The sequence below is a fragment of the Lichenostomus cassidix genome, chromosome 7 (assembly GCF_008360975.1).
Source record: "Lichenostomus cassidix isolate B80296 chromosome 7, HeHo_3.0, whole genome shotgun sequence".
In the NCBI taxonomy this organism is placed as follows: Eukaryota; Metazoa; Chordata; class Aves; order Passeriformes; family Meliphagidae; genus Lichenostomus; species Lichenostomus cassidix.
This window is the reverse complement of record NC_139488.1, coordinates 13470746-13491948: the sequence shown is the minus strand read 5'-3', so window position 1 is coordinate 13491948 and position 21203 is coordinate 13470746. Positions and strand designations below refer to the sequence as shown.

The window sequence follows — 21203 nt, the reverse complement described above, 5'->3', positions numbered from 1 at the left end:
GTCCGCCCCTTCCTGCCCCGCCGGCGGCCCCGGGGTGGGGCCGAGCCGCCGCCGCTCCACCGCCCCGGCCCGGCCATGCTGGACTTCGCCATCTTCGCCGTCACTTTCTTGCTCATCCTGGTGGGCGCCGTGCTCTACCTGTACCCGGTAATGCTGCCGGCGGCGGCGCGGGGGGCGCACGGCCCTGCTCGGCCCGGCTCGGCTCGGCTCGGCCCGGCCGCCGGTGCAAGTGGGCGGGGAGCGAGCGGCCGTGGGGCCGAGGCACCCCCGGCTCGCCTCACGGCCCCCGGCTCGGGCGGTGCCCCCAACCCGTACCCGCGGCCCGGGCGGGACGTGGCCGAGGCCTGCGGGAGAAGCTGCCGGGCAGGGCGTTCCCGGGACGGCACACCCCGGCACTCCTCCTGCTTTCCGTGCTCCGGGAGTGAATCCCGCTTGCCAAAGGCGCTCTCTGTTCGCATTGCATTTTTGCAGGCCTCCAGGGCAAATCTGTGTGTAAGATCCTACACTGCAAACCTGACCCTTTAAATCTTACGCAGACATCTTTCATCTACCCAGATGAGTAATCCTGGTTTAGCCAGTGGCACCAGGCACACACTTGCAGTTTATCGGCTTAGCAGGTTTAAAGCCTGCAGATGTAGCATATCCAGCTTCTGTTTCATGTTTGTAAGTAGTGTAGTAGTATTGGTGTGGAAAATTCATCTCTCCTGCTGGAAAGCTGTGGGACTTGTAGAAGATCTGAAGTTCATGTGATTGATGCATTTGCTTTTACTCTAGGCATCTAGGCAAGCATCAGGTATCCCTGGGCTGGCTCCAACTGATGAAAAGTAAGTGGTTTCTGTCTCCACATTGATCAAGTTCAGCGTTAGCAGGGAATGCTGTTCATGACCAGATATCCTCTGTGTTTCTCAGGGATGGTAACCTGCCAGATATCATTGCCAGCAGCAGTTTGCATGAGTTTCTTGTGAACCTTCATGAGAAATATGGGCCCCTGGTGTCTTTCTGGTTTGGAAGGCGTCTTGTCGTCAGCCTCGGCTCCATTGATCTCCTGAAACAACATATTAACCCCAACCGGTTGTGTAAGTGTCTTTTACATTTTCTTTGAGTCCATTTGTTCTGGCTTTGCTGAGCCTCAAAAGAAGGGTGTCAGAGGAAGTTGGGGTTTCATTCTAAGTTGAAAGAAAATGAGACTTTGTAGCTGACATGGTGCTTCAGGTGTGATTTCAGTTCTGCTTACTGGACTTGAGTATCAGTGACCAAGAGTTATTGCTGTCCAGTGGCCATCCAGAAATCAGTATGCTTGTGTCTGTTACCGTCTCTCTACAGGTAAATGTTCATGGAAAGCATCATGCTCTTTAGTCACTTGATAGAGCAAGGTGAACATCCTGTAGCCACTTGGCATACATTTTGAAAGCAGTTTGAAATACAGTTTAAGAGGGGAAACTTTGCTAAATTAAGTCTGAAAACAGCTCTGCTGGTTTGTTATAACTGCCTTGTGTGGTTCAGCATGGAGGTTTTTAAAACTATTATTTGTAGAAGTTCTTTAATTTTCATTCTTCTTTTGATGTGTAGAATTTTGTGCTGAAAACCTGTAATGATCTTCCAGTCTTGAAAGCAGTTGGTGGTGCTGGTAGCTGAGTTGACCATCTTACTCATGGGAGGGTATTTTAATTTATGGCCTAAGCCTCTTAGGTGGGCTTCCCGAGGTTATCACATTCAATAGGTTAAGTCAGTTGATGTTTAGGTTTAATCTCTTGCTTTTCCAATATTTATCTTACAAGGTTGACTGAGGTGCTGGGTGCACACCTCTGACCTGATCCTGTAGGCTGTCTTTAGGCACAGGCAGCTATCTCAGATATGCTGGGGTCGTGAGGGGTAAGCTTCATGTACAGTTGCATGACAGAATCAAAAAAAGAAATGCTGACAGTCTGAGAAAGGAGTGGGAGTTAACGAGGATCAGCAAGACACAGTGGATAGCGATGGCACTCCAGAAGGTGGAAAACCACCCTGAAAGATTTGAAGTGTGTTTGGGGGAAATTAAGCAGACAGTCATTTTCTCAAAGCTCAAAGAAGGCCCCTGAGCAGGCAAGTTCTCAGAAATGTTCCAAATTTCAGAGTGTCTGAGTACCAGCGAAAGAGAAATACAGTCCCTGGACTTAAATGGAGGAAATCAGGTGACCAAGGCAGCTACAGAGTAGCCCAATATCCTGGTATGCCAAGGGCTAAATAATTTTTTTAAAGAATGGGGATAAATGAGAAATGCATGTTGTACTTTGATAATTAGATTTTTAGGCAAGGAGAGTGATAGAACTGTGTTAATGTCAGGGATTCAGTTCAGAATTTGCTTGGACACTGAAATGTGTCCAAGCAAAATGGAAGAGGGAGCGAGGTTGGAAAGGTTGGATTGTCTTGGAAAAGTGAAATGCAGTATTGGGGAGTTGAAATATTCCCTCTTATGTTAGCATCCTGCCCTGATGGCATTATGCTGGGATCCTTTGTTGACACAGGGTAGCAGGGTGAGATGGGTTATCCCTGAGGGCTGGGATAACAGGAACAGGAATGGGAGGACAAAAGGCAGGCTGCATGAATTGCCTGCAGGATGACATGGCCATGGAAAGAAAAGGATATATTGAGTCATGTGTTTTCTGTAAAGAGAGGAAAGCATTTAGACTTTTGCACAAGATGAGCATGAGTCAGACCTGGAGTCCTGTATGTGGCTCTGACCTCTGTATTCAGGCATGATTTTGAATAAAGCAAGTGCAAATAAAGGCTGCCAGTGCTCTTAGAGAAGTGGGGAGCCTGTCGTGCAGGAGAAGCCTGGGAAAGTGTGTTCAGCCCAGCAGAAGGCCTTATGAGGGGATCCTCATAAAGGCAACAGGCTTGAGGAGGGTTCTTATGACCTCAGAGCTGGAAAAACAGCAATATTAGTTGTATCAGTGCTTTCCTTTTAGCAGAGATGCTTGCCATAAGTGTGCAAACTTTGTAAGAGGTAAGGAGTCTTACTGGTTGTATTTCCTGAAGCATTGAGGTATAAACAGCAGTGGCTGAGCAGCTGTAGCAAAGCCCTTTTTCTTGGTGAGTGGGAATAGGGGTTGTCGTAGGTCTCAGCCTCAAACTGGCTCTGGGCAGCTTGAAGTTTTGTTGGAGGTGTGGTGTTGCCTGTATGTGTTCTGTGCACACGGTGCTGGGGGACAGGAGACAGCCCACAATGGACTGCATTATATCCAAATCCTGACTCCTAACTTCAGCCCCACTTGAAAACCCATGCCATGTGACTCCTCCTTAGTCTGCTGGGGTGCCTGAGGCCACCATCCATCTTCATGGATACCTGACTGTTGCTTTCCAAGGCTGAGATACAGGATTTGGCTCCAAGTATCATACAAAGGTTCCTCTTAACTCATGTGTGTGTCACAGGTATGGCCAGACTTCTTGGAAACAGAGAGAGAGGTGCAGATAGTTTATCTCTCATCAAAGCCTAATTGCATTCATAGTTGGACTAATTGCATTCATAGTTTTTAACATTTCCAATGCCAGGAGACTCTTTTTCCTTATACTTTAAGCAGTGTTTGAAATTGGTATGTTTTCATGGCCTCTTAAAGCTTGGTTGAGATTAATTTGCAAGGAAAATTCAAAGGAAGTAAAACTTTGCAGCTGGTACTGGTGATTCCCCTGAGTGGCTCTGGGGAAGCAGTTTGGGCCTGCAAAGGATGTGGATGTGAAGAGGGTGGACTAATGCAGGATTGCCAGGAGCAGTGGGCTCAGAGACCAACTTGGAAAACTCGCTTGAGTTGATGTTGCTTTTTGGGTTGGGGCAAGGAACCTGAAACACATTGAATACTGGAGATGGAGCTATGGGTCCTGGCCTGTCTGAGCAGGACTTCATTGCTGTCCTGTGAGCATTTTACTGTACAGGTTCAGAGGTTCTTTCTATCTCTGATGTTCAGTTCTGCTCAATCTCAGTTAGATCTTTTCCCTATGTATACTTGCAGTGGTGTCCAGGACAGCACTCTGAGGTTCTTGGAATGGGGAGATTTCCTTGTAAGTGAAAAGAACAGTCGAAATTTTGATATGTTTCACTAGGAGGGCTGAAAATGTAATCCTGGAGGTGTTTTCAAGACAAGGACAAAGGATAAAGTCTGTGCAAATGCTGGCAGAACAGAGCTCTCTCATGAGGTAGTTTGGGCTGTGTGGAGTCACTGGTTTCCCACAGCTGTGGAGAAGTAGCTCCTTCCAAATAGCATGAGGCAGAGCCAGCCCTCAGAAAAAGGGCAGCCTGGGCTCTGCAGCCGTGAGTGTACAACAGTGAGTGTGTCTCGATGGTATGGGACTGCCCGTTTAGACTAGGGACATTGGGACAAAAGAAACAGCCCATGGCTAATCCAGCAGTTTTCTTTCATATGCAGCAAGAAACCTTTGCAGTTTCAGCAGCTGTTGGTTCTAAGCATCCTCCAGCCTCTCCAGATGCCCCTGCTTGCTGGATTTTCTGTGTGGGCTTTACCACCTGCCATGCATCTTCCTGGCTACCCAGTATTGTGCCTGGCTGTGCCAGTGCCAGTCAGCAAGGATCTGTGGCATTAAATAGCAGCAGCCACTCCATGACAAAGTACCTTGGAGGAGGAATTGTTAGCAGCAGCTAGAGTCACATCACAGCCTGTGCTACGTGGAGAGCTGCAGGTACCATCTGCTCTGCCAAAAGACACATGCTCATGCTCCTTGTCATTCAAAGTGGGAAAGAGGGTGAGATGCAGAGCTTAAAAACATTGGAAGGGAAAAGATGTGAGAGAAAAACATTTGGGAAAAATTACCATATTCATGCCTCTGGCCTCCTTAGCTGCTTTTATGTCTTTAGGTAGTAAGTCCTCTGCAGGTGGGAATTTTCCTCTTCTTGTATGTTTGCCTCGTAGCTTAATGGGGCCCCAGTCTCTGTGGGCAATCCTGGATACATCCACAGCTGGTAAAGTCATATGTGTCTAGCCCAGCCTTGATGTTTTCTGATGCCTCAGAGGTTTCACTCTCCATCTAGGAGAAATAACAGACTGTGATAAACAGTGACAATATCCTTCTTGATAAGGATATGATAACCCTGATTGCTGCTTCCAAATAGTTCCTTAAAGACTCTGCCAGGTCTGCAAGACCTGCTAAAAGATTTACAGAAAAGGGAAAACATATACCATGCTTTATTGCACAGTTTTGCATTGACACCTAGTATCCTTTAGCAAATTCATAAAGTAGAGGTCCTTGGTGGTAAAATTCAGAGTTAAAAATCTAAGTGAGTAAAGGATATGGAATTTACGTGGTTTTGTCAAGTTGGTACGCTGATGGAAAGAAGATGGAAAGAAGGTGATTAGAAGTAGAAAGCATTCTGTAGCTTAGTGGGATACAGTTTTCTGTAGGAACTTCAGAGCTTCTGTGCTGCAGGCAGCCCTGGCAGATGGGTAGGTAGGTGCTAGCTGGGGAAGAGCTCATCAGCAGGGAACTCAGTGCATGCGAGAGAAATCATGCAGGAGCAGTAGGGTATCAAACAAGGTTTGCTGGGTCTGTGATGAAAGGGAAGGAGTGCAGAGAGAAACATCTGGCTAAGTCTGTCATGTGAACTGGTAGGTCCTGAGCGGATAGCACATTCAGGGCAGGAGGGCACACCAGATGTGAAGGGGAATGTGCTAAAGAGACTGCAGGTCAGGCTGGAGGAGAAGTGGAAGGACCATGCCACACTCATGCTTATTACCAAGTCAGTGGCACAACCAGCTGGCAACTGGAAATAAGCTCTGAAGGCATTGTTACTAAAGAGTTCCTTGTAGGGCCAGTAGGGAAGCTGTGCAGGGGGACCTGATCACGGGGTGGCCATCAGCCCCAAGAAAAAGACTTTATGAGGGCCCACCCCACACAGAGCAAGAGAAACTTGACACCCCAAAGAGACTCTTGTAAGGGAAGGAGCCATACCATACCCTGCTCACTACCCCGAAGTAGCAGTACCTGATTAAAGAGACTGCTGTTCTCATCAGCCCTGTGTAGAGTGACTTCTGAACAGTGTTTCCTCTGTTTGCTTTCAGTGGATCCCTTTGAGACAATGCTGAAATCCCTCTTGAGGTACCAGTCCAGCCTGAATGGGGATACAGGAGAGAGCCACATGAGGAGAAAACTGTATGAGAACGGTGTGACCAAGTCCTTGCAAAGTAACCTTGCTCTCATCCAGAAGGTGTGTAACTGCCTTTGCATGGCAGAGAAGCCCTGTGTAGCTCACAGGGGAAGGTTTAGTGAGAATGATCACTAGGATAAAGGACCTGCATTCAAATTAGTGCTGGAGCTATAAGCATGTGAGATAGCAAAGAGCTTCTGCCTTTCATGGTGTGAATATTTGTTTTCTCTTAGCTCCAGTGGGTTGGGGGAAGGGCTGAGCTGGGTTACATTTTATGCCAAGATACCAGACTGGAGCACCTGGATTCTAGATGTATTTCCCAGGACAGGAGGATGGCACAAGGAACCAGCTTTTGGGGCCACAAACAGGTGAAGAACTGTTCCGCTGATTTAGTCCAGCAGCCAGAATATGATCTGTTTTCCTATTCTGAAGCTGTTAGTATTAAAGGGTTTAAGGTTTTTTTTGTGACAGAGAGAACAAGAGAGGAGCATAGGGTTGCCTTGTTGGGGGAGAGCTTTGAAAAAAACATAAGATTGGAGGCTAAAATATTACTCTTCAATAATGGAAAGAAACCCTGGAAAGAGTTTTTCTTCATTCCATAGCCACGAAAGTATGGTCTGCCTTAGGAACTGGGTGGGAATTTGTCCAGGGTGTGTTTGGTAAATAGACTGCTGGTATTACTGCTAACTAATGGTTCATTCCCTCTCAAGCTGTCAGAAGAGCTGCTGGCCAAATGGCTCTCTCTCCCTGAGGCACAACATGTGCCTCTCTGCCAGCACATGCTGGGATTTGCCATGAAGTCTGTCACGCAGACAGCTATGGGCAGCAGCTTTGAAGATGACCGGGAAGTCATCCGATTCCGCAGGCACCATGATGCAGTAAGTGCCACAAAGAAAATCTCCTATCTCCAGGAAATCTCCTATTATATTTTCCCAACTAAAAGCACAGAGCTTGTATCTGTGTACAGTTTAGTACAAGCTACTGCTGAGACTTTAAAGTATGAGATTGAGGGCTCTGCCTCATGTGTCCCAGGCTGAAACTGTTAGAAAGATCCTACTGCTGATGCTGCTGTCTCTAGTCAGAGGTGTTTCTAAAGGATCCATAGGGATCAGGAACCCAGATCCTGAGTGGCGGTTGGGAGGTCTTTGGTACCTAAGTCAGTTAAACTCTTTTGGGACTGGCAGTGGAACTTCTCCTTTTCAAAGATCATCTGAAGGCTCTGTGACATTGTGGAGAAAGGAAAATCTGAGGAGATCTCGAGCTGTATCCACATGTGGGGATGTTAAATATGCTGATGATTGGGTAGGAAAGAAACAATTCCATCTCCCATTTAAGATTCCCATGCCTTGTTCCCTGCAGTTGTAATTACAGTTGTTTCATTTCAGCTTAATTCCAGCTATCATAGATATAGTGTCTGAAATGGATGTGGTGTCCTAAAGAGAAGACCAGTTCCATATTGACAAGAAATCTTAATTTTATTTGATGTTTTCATTTCTTGAGTAGGGAAGAATAGAATAGTACCAGCAGTCTCAGCCTGTGGTGAGTGATGGTGCTGTTCTCTCTGTCCTTCTTCCAGATCTGGTCAGAGATTGGAAAAGGTTTCTTGGATGGGTCTCTTGACAAAAACATGACTAGGAAGAAGCACTATGAAGATGGTAGGTTACTCCCAAAATGACAGCTTTCTTCTTGCTCTGATTAATACTTAGGAGTTAGCTAGCATGTAAAAGCACTTCATTTGCCCAGCTGTCTTGGCTTTCCTTCACAGTTGCTCATCATGCCATAAGCTACCAGATGTGTGGTAGTTACTCTCACATGAGATCATTGTTTTGGAGTTGAGTGGCAAGCTGCCATTACTTGAGAAGTTATAGGGCTAGAACTCTAGTTCCAGGTCTAGTTCAAGGGTCTGTCCAGTCTGGAGAGTGATACAGGCGAAGAATCAGGGTGGGTGTCCTTCCTTTCTGTTCTGTTTCCTAGCGTCCACTTTTGACCTCTCTTGGAGGCAAGCAGCTGTGCTAGGTGGAGACAGATGGAGCCACTTGATTTGGCCTGTATGGGCATTCAAATGATGCACCATTTGAGGACTGCACTGCTAGACAGTCACTCACAGGCTAGAAGACACAAGTGCAGGGGTGCTGCTTTGTTGGATACACCTTCCATGTGATAGCCTCTGATGTGCTCTTACAAGATAAAATGATTTTCAGGTCTTTTATAGCAGTACTTTTGTTTCTTATATATTTTATAGTAAGTTATTTTAATTTTAGGTTGTCCTTTTTTGTTCTTAATAATTAAACCATTTCAGCATTGACTGATAAGATGCTAAAGAAAAGTAGGTTGTATCTGAAATGAAAGATTTCCTTGTAAGTCCTCCAAACAGTGTTTCTTTCTTTATACTTCTGGTTCTGTGGGGTTCAGAACCTGAGGACAATTTCTGACACACTGAAATGGGTTCCTCCCATGGTCACTCTGTTCTTGAGTTGTATGATGATGCATGAGGACACAATTTCACAAACTCCAGATAGTGAGGCTTCGTGTGTGAGTGCTGCTGGCCTTCCTATGTGGAGAGGAGAAAGGAAGGTAGTTCTAAGACAAAGGGACTGAACTGGGCCTTGGTAAATGGAGTTTCAGACCCAAATTCCACTCCATGTTTCTTGGATAGTCCTCAGTAGGTTATTTAAATCAGACAGGCAATGGCATCTAGGTCCCTAATTCGCCCTGGTTCCCACAGCAGTCACCAGGAGTTAGGCACTCACATATCTTCAGATGTGTGGACTTCGTGCCAAAACCATCCCACATTTCCCCCCTACTCCTCTCTCTGTCTCTGCAGACTCTTTAGCAGAGAACCATGCCTGTAGACCCCCTGGCAAAAGGAGCTCCCTCGGTGGAGGTGTAGTGGTGCTGTAGTAATTTAACTCTACAGGTCATGTAACTCACATGTTTTCATGGGAGCTGATGAAATGCATTCTCTGACGGTTCTACAGCATTATTTGACTTCCCCTTATATCATTTCAGCTGACAGAGTGTACATCTTGGTTATACCCGTAAGGATGGATTTTTATAGAGAACCTGTATTATTTTGGTTCCTGCATTTTCAACTCAATTGGAGATACTGCCTTCCAAATTGACAGTAACATGTAACAGAGGCTGCTCCTGTAAGTGAGCCCAGCAGGGACAGCTGGTCTGAAAATCTGCTTGGGGAGACAGATTTGCTTCTCCGCAGTACCAGGATGACCAGGTTTTAAAATAAACATTTCTTTTTTCTTTCAAAGCTCTGGTGGAGATGGAATCCATCTTAAGGAAGGTTACAAAGGAGCGCCGAGGCAGATCATTCAACAGGCATGTCTTTATAGACACCCTGCTGCAGGGGAGCCTGAGTGACCAGCAGGTCTGTGCAGCTGTTACCTCATTACACAATAATGGAGCTTTGGCAGATGGGCAATGCATTGCATTGTAGCCTTTGATTAATACAAGTTTTTGCATCTTAGCTCAGATTCTTTACCAAAGCAGGGCTTCTAGTCCATTTTTCCACTCCTACAATGTTTGATTGCATTAGACTTTGGTAGATTTGCTTGCCACTGCTTCATAACTATTTTTATAAACCAGAAGTATGTTAATAAGCATGTCTCATGCAATTCCAGTGGAAGTTCTACAGAGAGTTCAGTCCATATATTCTAGATGTATTTCCTGCTCTCTGCTCTAAAGGGATTTAATGTCCTTGAGTGGAGAGTGGGCCACTTCTTTATTCTCTTTACAGCCTTATGAACTTCATTCTCTGAATTAGATTTTCTTTCCTAGATTGTGGAAGATACAATGATTTTCTCCTTGGCAGGATGTGTAATCACTGCTAACTGTAAGTACAGTAACTGTAGCTAACTTCCCATCCTTACACTCAGCTGCCAAAAACTGTGTGTGATGACATGAGACTTCTTCTGGGCTAATAAAAAAATTGTATTCATCATTCTCTTTCTCTGAGCTACAGACATACAGAAGAAGCTAATTTTTACATCAGACTGTTAACACAGCCTCACAGTTAGTGAGTTGAACCTAAGCTTTGTCTGACATCTTTCCAGTCTTTTGGTGAACCTTAGAATTTCTCCCCATTGCTCTTTGCCTGCATTCTTAATGCCAGACAACTGATGCTAAATTTGATGAAAAAACACCAAAATATATAAGCCACAAAGATCATGTTGTAAAACAGGTTCTGGCACATGGGAAGAATATTAAAGTGCTAGAATCTGTCTGGATGCTTTGAATTTCTGGAGAATAGCTGTGTTCCATGTATGGAGGACTTTCAAAAAAGCTGCTCTGGGATTTATACAAAGATTATGAAAAAAACCTAAACAAATAAAAATATAAACTGAAGCTGTGTAAAATATGTTATGATAAGGGGATTACTATCTGTCTTTGTATCTCAGCCAATAGGGCTGGGACTCCAAAGAAAACCTCCAAGATGCATCTAGTTGTTAAAGAATGTGGGAATTAAATTAGGCAAATATGCTAATACTTTCTCCAGAGAATATCCTCTCCAAGTACTCCAGGAAGACTGTAATTTTAAGGGGCTCAAATCCACATGGATTCATGGAGTCACAGAATCACAGAACATTCTGAGTTGGAAGGGACCCGCAAGGATCATTAAGTCCCAAGATTCCAGATAGTTCTCATGAATAGACATTTTTCAGTGCTAGAAACATTTCCTTGTAGCTTTAGGGAAACTGCATCCTACACATTCATTTCTTATGCAGGGCTTTTTTCTCACTCTGCTATTGAAGATATCTCAAGTACCTAAAAAAATAGATGCAGGGGGAACTGTCCAACCTCTGCAGAGAGCTACCTGTCAGGAGCCCCAGGCACTGGCTGTCTGGAGCACTTGCCTGAGATGTGCTAGGGAAGCCCCCCAAATAAGGGAATTTTCTAAAGCTTTGAACAAACCAGCCCCTCATTTGCATGGTTGGTCTAATAACCTTGATTCCCCAAAGTTTTTTTGGGCTGTGTGGTCCCTTCGCCAGAGCTGTCAGGCTGAATGCCTTAGTGTCCTGCACAGCTCCCTGAGCTCCTCATCAGAAAGAGAATTTTAGCTTGCAGGGCCTCTTGTTACACAGGAGTGCAGCCTCTGTTCCTGCCACTGAATACAGAATCAGCACAGTCTGTTGTGAACAGAGGTCACCTTTTTTTAGGTCAAAAAGTAATGTTGAAAATGCCAGAAGTAAGAAAACTGAATCTCATTTTTAAAGGATTGAATTTTCTGGGTCCAGTCTTGTCTTGATTCCTTCCCCAGTGTGTACCTGGGCAGTCTATTTCCTGACAACCTCAGAAGATGTTCAGCAGAATCTCTACAAGGAGATGGACCATGTTCTGGGGACGGGACCAATTACACATGAGAAAATTGAGCAGCTCAGGTGGGTCCTTTAGAAGGAACTGCAGAGGAAGGCTATGTCATGTGGTGGGGACAGGGGTTTCGCATGGAGTCATGATGCCTAGCCTACACTAGGCCAGGGGAAGGCATCCAAAACCTACTTCCTCCTTTTTTTCTTTCTGGAAGTGATCAAACCATAGGATGACTTGCAACACAGGGAGAATCTGCTGGGACTCCAGACACAGGGACTAAGGTGCTCACTTCAGGGTGTCTGTAGGAAACGCTTTAGGTTCATCAGCAGAGGACAAGCACAGAATCAGTGCCCTGGCTGCCTGGCCAAAATTTTTTATTATGGTCTTACTTGGTTTCTGTCCTAGTTTTCCAAAAGCAGGAGTAATCAGTAATTTTCATGGCTGGATATAGACATATTTAGAGAGAAAGCATGGATGAATCTTTTCAAAGGGCCGCAAGTGATGATGACTGGCCAACAGCATGCCTTTATGTTCTGTGCACGTTTGTTATGTTGGTGCAACTGGGTGCATTTTGTATTTGGACTAGTGTTAGGGTTTCAGTAAGGGAATATCGAGTATGTGATTTTCTTGCTGCTTCTTGTATGGGTGAGAGGTACAGGAAAAGGGCTGGTGTGTTCATGCATTTTAGCAGATTAAGTTTGGTTTAAAATCTGAAAGGAGGGATTCTGATAACCTTCTGTAGAAGCTGTTAATGAGATTTAATGCTTCTTGCAAAGGTATTGGATCTCCTTGCCACAAAAAAAAAATGAAGTGCCTCTAAGTACAGCAGTTGACTCAGGTCTGCTTGCTGCCACAAGGATGTGGACAAGCTTCTCTCTGAGAGTTAAACTAACCGTGTGTTACTGGTTGCAGGTACTGTCGGCAAGTCCTGTGTGAGACAGTGCGGACGGCAAAGCTCACTCCCATTGCTGCACAGCTGCAGGAGCTGGAGGGCAGAGTTGACCAACATACAATCCCCAAAGAGGTATGGCAGTGCTGAGGGCACTAGGCCACTCTCCTTTCCTGTAGGGGAATTTGCTGTTTCCTCCTCTTCCAGATGAGGGGTGAGGCAGGAAGACCATTTCTTCTGACAGTGTTGAACCTGAGCACCTGCTCTGTCATCTGAAAGTAGATTTTAGCTCGAAGTTTGCCTGCAGTTCCTCTGCGGGAGAGGCTCTGCAAATTCATGTTCTCTTTCTGAGCAGATTTGCTTCTGGTTCTGGGTCCACCAGGGATGAGTAAGCTTTTGAAGTGGCCCATGGGCTCAGTTATGCATAAAAGAGCATTGTTTCAGGCCTCATCATTTCGCTCATCATATCACCTTCCATTGCTGAGAATAAAGTAGTCCATATATACATCCCAGCACGTGTAGAGAAATGGGGTCACAGCCTCTGTAACCACCAACCGCGGCATGATTCTTAGAATTTAAAATCCTAACATCCGAGCATGGATTATGAAAATCTGAAAAGACAGCATAATTGTCTTTTAAATCCACCTAAGTATGAGTAGTCTGCAGAATAACCATCATCCAGCAGAGCTATTGAGAGGTGTCTTTAATTTTGCATTTCCTTCTGCATTGACATGTCGTAATTCTCTTTGCAGACACTTGTGCTTTATGCTCTTGGTGTGATGCTGCAGGATAGTTCATCTTGGTCATCACCATACAAGTATGTAGAATCTACTTTTATTGCAACTAATTCCTTTGCTTTTTAAAATTACATCTTACAACACAGCCTTTTGGGCTTCAGGGCCTGCCTTAACGCAGATTCTGGAGATGAAAGGGAGTCTGTAAGAAAATCAGTTTATGAAGGTCTGGGTTTGTTTGTCTCTGTGGGCATGGTTTTGGGGCAATTAAAGTCAGATTCCTCTCATGCTCCAGTCTGCATGTGTGTGTATATATGTGTTAGAGTTTAGCAAAAACTATTTTGTGCACATACACAGAGCTTCCCCGGCTTCCCCAGGCTAATGCTGGTAAATTCTGTTGAAGGTTTTCTATGAAACAGTGATTTGAATGGCTTTGGAATCACTGCTTGTCATCATGAAACAATGCAAGGGAGGAAATGTTAGTCTGAAGTTTGGGTTTTTAGGGGGAAGGGAAATGCTGCCTTAAAATTTCTGTCTGTGAAAACTGAAGTGGATCTAGGCCAGTGTTTTGGAGGTTAAAGAAAATAATTGCTCTAGCTTCCTATGGCCTCCAGGTGGCAAATATTAACGTGTATCTGACTTCACTTGGGCTGACAAAAAAATGTGGGTCAGTTATTCTAGACAGAGAGAACAAACAACTGAGATTTAGGAGAAAGAACAGAGCCTTTAGAACAGCACTTGTCCTCTCCTGCAATTATACCTTTTAGAAAGGGGTCAGGCATTGATGCACCAGTCTGTGAGCACCTAGACAAGGATTGCCTCCCAAGATAGGACACGACTGTGTTTAGGCTTGGTGAGTCCTCATGGGAGTGAATGTGAGGATTACTATGAGTATTGTGTGTTTGTTTCAGGAAGGCTGGGGTTGAGGTTTAGCTTGCGGTAGATGAATATTTCCATGACAGAGATAGGAGGCCAGCTCCGTGTGATCCTTTCACCCACCTACAATACAAAAACATTGTGCATGGTTGTTTGCCCTCCCTACGTTTTTGCATTTTCTCTCCTATTACAAAATCTGTAATTTTCACTTCAGGGGAAATGTAAGTTTGATGCTGCTTTTCCTTAGGATCAGCGCCCATATGCCCTTTCACCTTGTTAGAAGCAGAGCTTGGACGTTTAAGCAGGGAAACAAAGGCTTTTGAAGTATTTAGCAGAAGATTTGAAAGAACTGTCTTCTATCCATCAGATTTTCGGTTTGGGGATGGGGTTTTTTTAATATTGAAATGGAATGATATTTTATTAGTTTCCCTTGTTTTAACTCATGCCAGCCCTGGATAATAGTTTTTTCACAGCCTCTACCATCCTAAAGCTGGAAACCACTTTTCTCACTTGAATGAGTCACTGACTTCCCTCCCCCAGCACATATACATACACACACCAGCTGCTTGAAGAGAAGGGTGAGGGGCAAGGAGAAAAGGGAAGTATTTTTGGAAGTGAAGAAGGAAGGGACTCAGAGGGGGAGAGAGGGAGAGAGAAATGAGATTGCGTGTGCCCTGGAGAGGAATAGAGGGCAGGTAACAGCATCAGCTCAGCTGTGAACTGCTTATTAGTTCCAGCCCTGTCTCACACTACCTCAGTTTGTCAGCATTTTGACCAAGATGGGACACAGCTGGCCAGCTGGGAACATTGATGGAGTGGATGCACAATTGCCTTCATACATTTGTGTGGAATGACCCAGAGAGAACAATTTAGTGAGATTCTGTATTTCATTTCCAGTTTTTTACTTGTGTCTGTGTGCATGTTTCTGGGGAAGGGATGCTTTGCCTGCTCAGAAAGCCTTAGCATGTTTTGTCTTTTGTAGGTTTGACCCAAAGAGATTCAGTGAGGAATCAGCCATGAAAAACCTCTCCTTGTTGGGTTTTTCAGGAAGCCAGGAGTGCCCAGAGTTGAGGTGAGCATAGGGAATGAAGGCTAAGTGAGTCTCTGTGGCAGACAGGAGAGAAGATGTTTCCAGCATCTTGGTGTTACTGCTGGGACAACCTGTCCAAGCTGGCTGTTGTCCTTTGGCAAATTCACATCATAGCAAGGTTTTTATTTTCTTCTCCTGATTCTTCCCTCAGGTTTGCCTATATGGTGGCCACAGTTCTGCTGAGTGTCTTGGTAAGGAAACTGTATCTCCACCCAGTGAAAGGACAAGTCATGGAGACAAAATATGAACTGGTAACCTCACCAAAGGAGGAAGCCTGGATAACGGTGTCTAAGAGAAGCTAAGAGCAAGCAAACAAGGGGTTAAAAGTGCCAGCAGTGAAGTTCTGAGCAAGGGTCTTAACTGGCACCATGTTTACTCAGCCAAGGAATTTTATATCCAGATTTTTTTACCTCCCACATTCTTAACTACATGCCTGTCTTGGGTACTTTTTCTAATTCAACCAGTAGTCATATTAAAGTAGATTTAATCTGTATGTCTTTTTTATAAATGCTTTTGTATCTCTGGCCACACCTTTGCAAAGGAAGCAAAAAAACTTGCAGTGGTGTGTGTGTGAACTATTGGGTGTCTGCTAGTCAAAGACCAGAGCTCTAGTTAATCCAGCCTCTTTCCAGCAGCAGCCAAAGCTGGGTAAGAGTGCCCTTCTTATCCAGTGGAATGTTTCTTCCTGGATGCTAGCTAAGTAAGACCTTGGAGACCCAAGGATAAACCCTTTCTCTATATATAGGTATTTTTATTCAAAGTGTCTTTCCTTCCCTTGAGCTATATCTGTCAAGAAGAGCAGATATATCCTGTGAGAAGTATGTGTGAGTGTGAGAAAGAGAAATAAAGTGGGGTGGGAATTGCACCACCAGTTCTCTTGCTGTGTAATCTTGCCATGCTGTGGAGTTGCAAGAGAAAGGATGGCTGAGAAATGCTAGTAAACCAACAGGAATAAAATTGGTTTGGCCTCAGAGAAAACAGAGGCATCAGTAACAATATAATGAAATGAAATAAAACCACAGAACAAAGCCCCAAGAAAGAGAGTCCCTATCCTGATAATTCTGAGGGCAGTGTCTAACCTAATCAACATCAGAAATTGACAGATGCTTGCAATTTATTCAGCACTGGCTCCACATGAGACTGGTCATGCAAATACTGGAGTGCTGATTTTATAGGGCTCTAGATTAATGTTGTACTTAATACTTAAAAGCCTTTCAAAGAATCCTTTTCCTCCTCCAGGATGTGTGCCAGCCAGAGAAGCAGCGAATGCTGCATATTCACATGCTTTTCCCTGCTTCTTCCTTTCTTTTTTTTGTTAATCCGAGGACAACTCCATTCAGAGCTCCACTGAATGGTTTGCAAGGCAGGAACCTCCTACCCCATCATCGCATTGGAGTAATTGCCATCTGACTTACTGTTCACATTGTGTTTCTCCCTTTTTTCTCTTACATAGGATCACCCTTTATCTGATCTTTGTGAGTCTTTTCTTCATACACCTGACTTCTCTGTTAGCTCCAATTCCTAGCCCCCTTCCCACCCAGCAGCTGTGTGGTGGTAGGTGAGGGGTTTCTCAGCCTGCAGCTGTGTCTGCTTGAGCTGTACACAGCTGCCAGTGCACCACAGAGGAGGCCAGGAGTGTGTGCCTCCCATTAGAGCTACTTTTCACTGCTTGTGCAGACAGAACATGGAACTGGTTAAGTGCAGTTCTCATTTCTACAGATGCTGATGTTTTCACTGGTACCTTCCAGGTCAGGAAATCTGCTGCTGTTTTATAAATGTTCTTGCACTTGTCTGAGGTGTGCCAGCCTGAATGCAATCCTGTCAGCTCTTATGGGGTTAACAGATGATGCCAGCCTCTGTGGGCACCAGGCAAAGAAAATTCTGCTCTTGGGTTTAACGTGTCAGCTCTGTTTTTGGTGGAGCTCTAGAGATTCAGATGCCCCCCAGTGTAGCGTGTGTTGGGGTGGAGTGATACAGAGATGCTGGGCAGAAAAGGGAATGTTGTGCAGTTCAGCTTCATGTGTCTCTTGCATTGATTTTTATAATGAACCGCAAGAAAGCTCTTGCTAATCTGACCTCCCCATAAGTAAAGGTTGGTCATGTCCCCAGATGGCAATTCATGTTAGATTTTGCTTCACTGCTTATGCAATAAGGCCTATTTTTCTTGAAGGTTGCAGATGTTTCCTAAACCTGGAGAAATCAGTGTGGTAAAGAATTTAAAGCCTCCCTGGTGTGCAGAGGAGGCAAAGTGAATGCTAAGTTATTGTGTTCTTGGGAAGATATGGTAGGGTAGCATTATCCCTGCTAGAAACAGAACAAGGAATACAACTGAGTGATGAAGATCTGTTTTCTTGTAGCTGTGTCATAGGAGTGAAGCTTTCAAACACTGGAAAAGCTTCCCAAGTGTAATTGTCCAGATTTCTGTCACAGCATTCCTCTGCCCTGCTGGAGCTGTTCAAACCATCTGCCCTGCAACAGCCACTTCTCCAGTTACTGGAATAAAAAATGGCAGTGATTCCATATAATTTGTTACTAATTTTCCATTAGCCTGCACCCATGGAGGCTGTACTCAGTCCGGGCCAGTGATCAGGCATGCTACAGGAGTCCATGACTGATAAAGGAGAATGTGGCCAAGTGTGCTGGAGAAAAGCCAATGATCAGTTTGTGTTTGCTCAGAACTGCTGTCAAAAGAACCATCCTGACTCATCAGTTAAGGAACTGTGTTGAGCATGGAGGGAAAGGAGAGGGGTAAGGCACTCTCAGGCATTTGTAATGCACTGCTGGGAGTGACACTGAGGTCACAGCCACATTGTTTGCTGAAGTCTGTAGGTTTCCATTCCTTGCTCTATGTATGTCAGTCACTTCAGACAGCCCAACTATGGCAATTTAGTGCAACTCATCAACCCAGCTGGGAATCTTTGTGCAGCAAACCTCCTTTTTTGTATGGGAGCGTTCATGGAATGGAGCTTTCTTAGGAAATTTTAAGCTATTGTGATTTGAGGATTTAAATACCAGTTTTCTCCCATTTCTGCCCTCACCCCTTGTGTGGCATACACTATCACTGGTTCTTGTTTAGCCTGGTTTCCTAAGGAAGACTTGGGTTCATAGAGTGTGCATCCTTGCCACTTATTTTTGGTCATTTTCCCCTTTCTCTTCTCACAGGAACTGACTTCTGAGCCCTTGGGCCAAATCAGCTGCATTTGACAGGAATTTGAATTCTCTACACTGTTGTGTTCCTGCAAGTTTTGTGGGGCAAAAAGAAGAAGATAACTGGGATGGGGAGCCTGGGCTAGCCATGTCACAAGTCAAAGCCACAGCATTGTTGGTGCCAGCCTGGGGAAGAGCCTGAGTCAGCACCTGCACTGATGCAGATAACCAATCTCAGGAGTCCAGTCAGTAGAGGACAGGGACTTGTCAGTGCTGCTTGGACCCACACGCTAAGGACACATCTAAAGTCCAGAGATCCCTTCTGGTTGCAACATGGGAATATGGGCAAGCATTGCAACCTGTGGAAAAAGATGTCGTAGTCTAGGAGGAAAGCCAAGAGGGGGAGGTTGCTTCTATATTATAGGGAATTGTTGCTTTTTATGCCTCATATTCCTGCTCTACACTAGCGAGCTGCTTCACAAATGTGACAGGATGGTTTTGAAAGGCACACAGAAAAGCTGTCATTTCATTCCTTAGGCTCTTTCTGTAGGACAAGTTTCTACAGAGAGCTGCAAACTGACAAAAGGCAAGAGGGCAAGTATATCTCTGTGGCTATGCAACCTGCTGCCCTCAGAAACAGGCAGCCGGCACAGGTGGTGGGAGTGGCCAGGCCATTGTCATGGCTCTTCATGGATGGGGAAGCCTTTTACTTTTGCCCCTTGTATTGGTGGCAACTGGTGAGGTAGTTGTTAACAATTTTGAGCAGAGCAGTTTACTAATCTAGCCTCCCATTACCTCCAAAATATCCATGAATGCTGTTATCTCTACCTTTTAATTAACAGGGGCTACATGTAGAAGCACCATTGCAAATTAGTAATATCCCTCTGTTCCCGGCAGTTGAAGGACTTGCTGGTAATGGCTGTGGCATGCACCACAGAGTTCAGGGCTGCATGTTTTATTTTCCATGGCTACATGGAAGGGATGGTCTTGGCAACTTCTGTCCTACTTGCTACAAAAGTGAATGTTGGTTATTGGGCAGGGTGGATATTTGCTGATTTAAAGTGCCTTGAGCAGCTGTTGTGCCAGCTCCCCCACTGGCTGCACAGTTATGTGAAACTGGGGCTGCTGGCAATCCAAATTGGGAAAACACAATCTCTCACCTGCATAGCTTGCTCATGAACATTTTGGTACTGCTTAACTCACAGCCTTTGCCTTCTCACTGTCTGTGCACATGTTCCCCACTGACAGCAGGACATGTCTGTACAGCCTCACTCCTCAACAGGGCCTGGAATGACCTGCCCAAGGTGTCTGTTGATGCTACAGAAAGGGCTCCCTGCCACTGATCATCAGCTATAGGTACATCCTGATGAGCAGATGGAAGCCTACAGTTTATTGACTTCCTTTTTGTGCTCAGATCCTCTTGTGGCTTTGGGGCAAAAGGAATGAAGTAGAGCAGTACCTTCAGGAAAGCATAAAGGAAAATCTTCATCACTTGTGGGTTATGCTACAAGGAAGTGAAACTTTTAATGACATTGGCTTGTTGCTTATTTCCACTTGTCCAAAGCAAGAACTGCTAGAAAATATTCCAGGCATCTTTCTCTGGAGCCTGAGAGTATGAACCCATCTTGACATATCTTTGTAGTTCAGCTCAGGAGTGGTTTTTAGCAATGACTTTTCACCTAAACAAAAGGCCTGTTTGACATCTCTTAGAATTCAATGCCAGGGTCTTGGTGGTAGCAGACGGAGAAGAGGAACTACCACATGCAGGAAAAAAAAGATGAAGAAAATGTTCTTCACATATGGAGGGTGGGGAAGGAGACACTGTAAGGTTTCCATGGCAACATTCCTTGAAGATAAGTATTTTTAAATCTGTGAATTATAGCATCAAAAACACAGTTGTGTTCCCCACAAAAAGATTTGGGGGAGGGCTGGAGTGGAAAGAATTTTTGCCCCTACTTTTCAGGTCATTCCAGTTTCTTTTACAGAGGAGCCTGCTCCCAAGATAAATGAAGTATGTGCGATTACTGTGATCTTAATGCTCCTGCAAAGAAAGCCTTGCTTCCAGGAGGCAGGAAGGATCAGTCGTAGTTCTGTATCTGCTGCAACATCTTTGGCGCAAGCACTTGATCATCTCTTTAATGGGAAAAGTAGTTCAAATAAATCAATGCTAGACCAGTTAAAAGTCACAAGGACAAATCTTGCAGGATTTTACATTAAAACTAGTGTAACTAGTGTAACTTGGCACAAAATCTTAATTTTAATGGATATACAGTTAAGTGATAGTAGTAGTGATGAGGTAGCTGAGGCCTTCTGTCTTGGCCAAAGAGGACAGGATGCAGAACTGAAAGGACAGAGAAACCAGATAAAAGATGTCCCTGGTGAGTGTCTTGGTTACTTTGATGACAGTGAAACATCCCTGTGGGTGGACAAGGGATGTTCCAGTGACACTATTACGCAGGAAATGTTTTGCCTTGATACGGGGTATCAGTGCTGGGGCCACCTCTGAACCTCTCTGAGGCTCCTCTGCTCCAGTCTCTGCAGTGCAGAGCAACTCACGGGCACTGGCACGCTCTGCTCACACCTCCCTGCTGGCATCCAGGCAGGTCAGCTCTGTCACGAGCCTGGCACGTCCAATGCTGTGCCTTCTTGGCTGCCAACTTTGAAGTCTCACCAAAAAAGGCTTTTTTTTTTTTTTAAACAGTTGCTTCCAATTCAGTGGTGACTCAGACACTGCAGCAAGGGTAAAATGATGATCTTCCCCTTCAGAGCTTTACAGCAGAAGGCCCTGGGTGTCCTCTCTAAAAGAGAGCTTGGTGCGCCCAGCCATCAACTGGATTCAGTTCTTTAATTTAACTGATGGAACAAGATACTCCAGCAGTACTGTGTACCTGCTGGCTCAGGGCCCGTGTTTCAGCAATAGACTAAATGATTCCTACAAGTACTTTGTGTTCAGAAACCCTGGGGAGGGGAGGCTGAGAGGAAATGAATAGTCATATAGAAAACAGAAGGGAC

The 21203-nt window shown here is 45.0% G+C and overlaps 1 protein-coding gene across 3 annotated transcripts; it reads left to right on the top strand.

Moving 5' to 3' along the window:
* Positions 1-12: 12 nt before the first annotated feature.
* CYP20A1 (cytochrome P450 family 20 subfamily A member 1) lies at positions 13-15537 on the top strand. 3 transcript variants are annotated; one of them, XM_085066279.1, is made up of 13 exons: positions 13-147; positions 775-824; positions 910-1076; positions 6048-6193; positions 6844-7011; positions 7710-7788; positions 9400-9515; positions 9926-9980; positions 11406-11526; positions 12368-12479; positions 13097-13161; positions 14937-15026; positions 15196-15537. In XM_085066279.1, the coding sequence occupies exons 1-13, from the start codon at positions 76-78 to the stop codon at positions 15344-15346; spliced, it is 1392 nt and encodes a 463-aa protein (XP_084922405.1). In that variant the 5' UTR covers positions 13-75; the 3' UTR covers positions 15347-15537. The 3 variants fall into 3 exon arrangements, with proteins under 3 accessions (XP_084922405.1, XP_084922406.1, XP_084922404.1); XM_085066280.1 differs by having other exon boundaries at positions 19-120; XM_085066278.1 differs by lacking the exon at positions 13-147 and adding an exon at positions 255-663.
* Positions 15538-21203: the final 5666 nt, after the last annotated feature.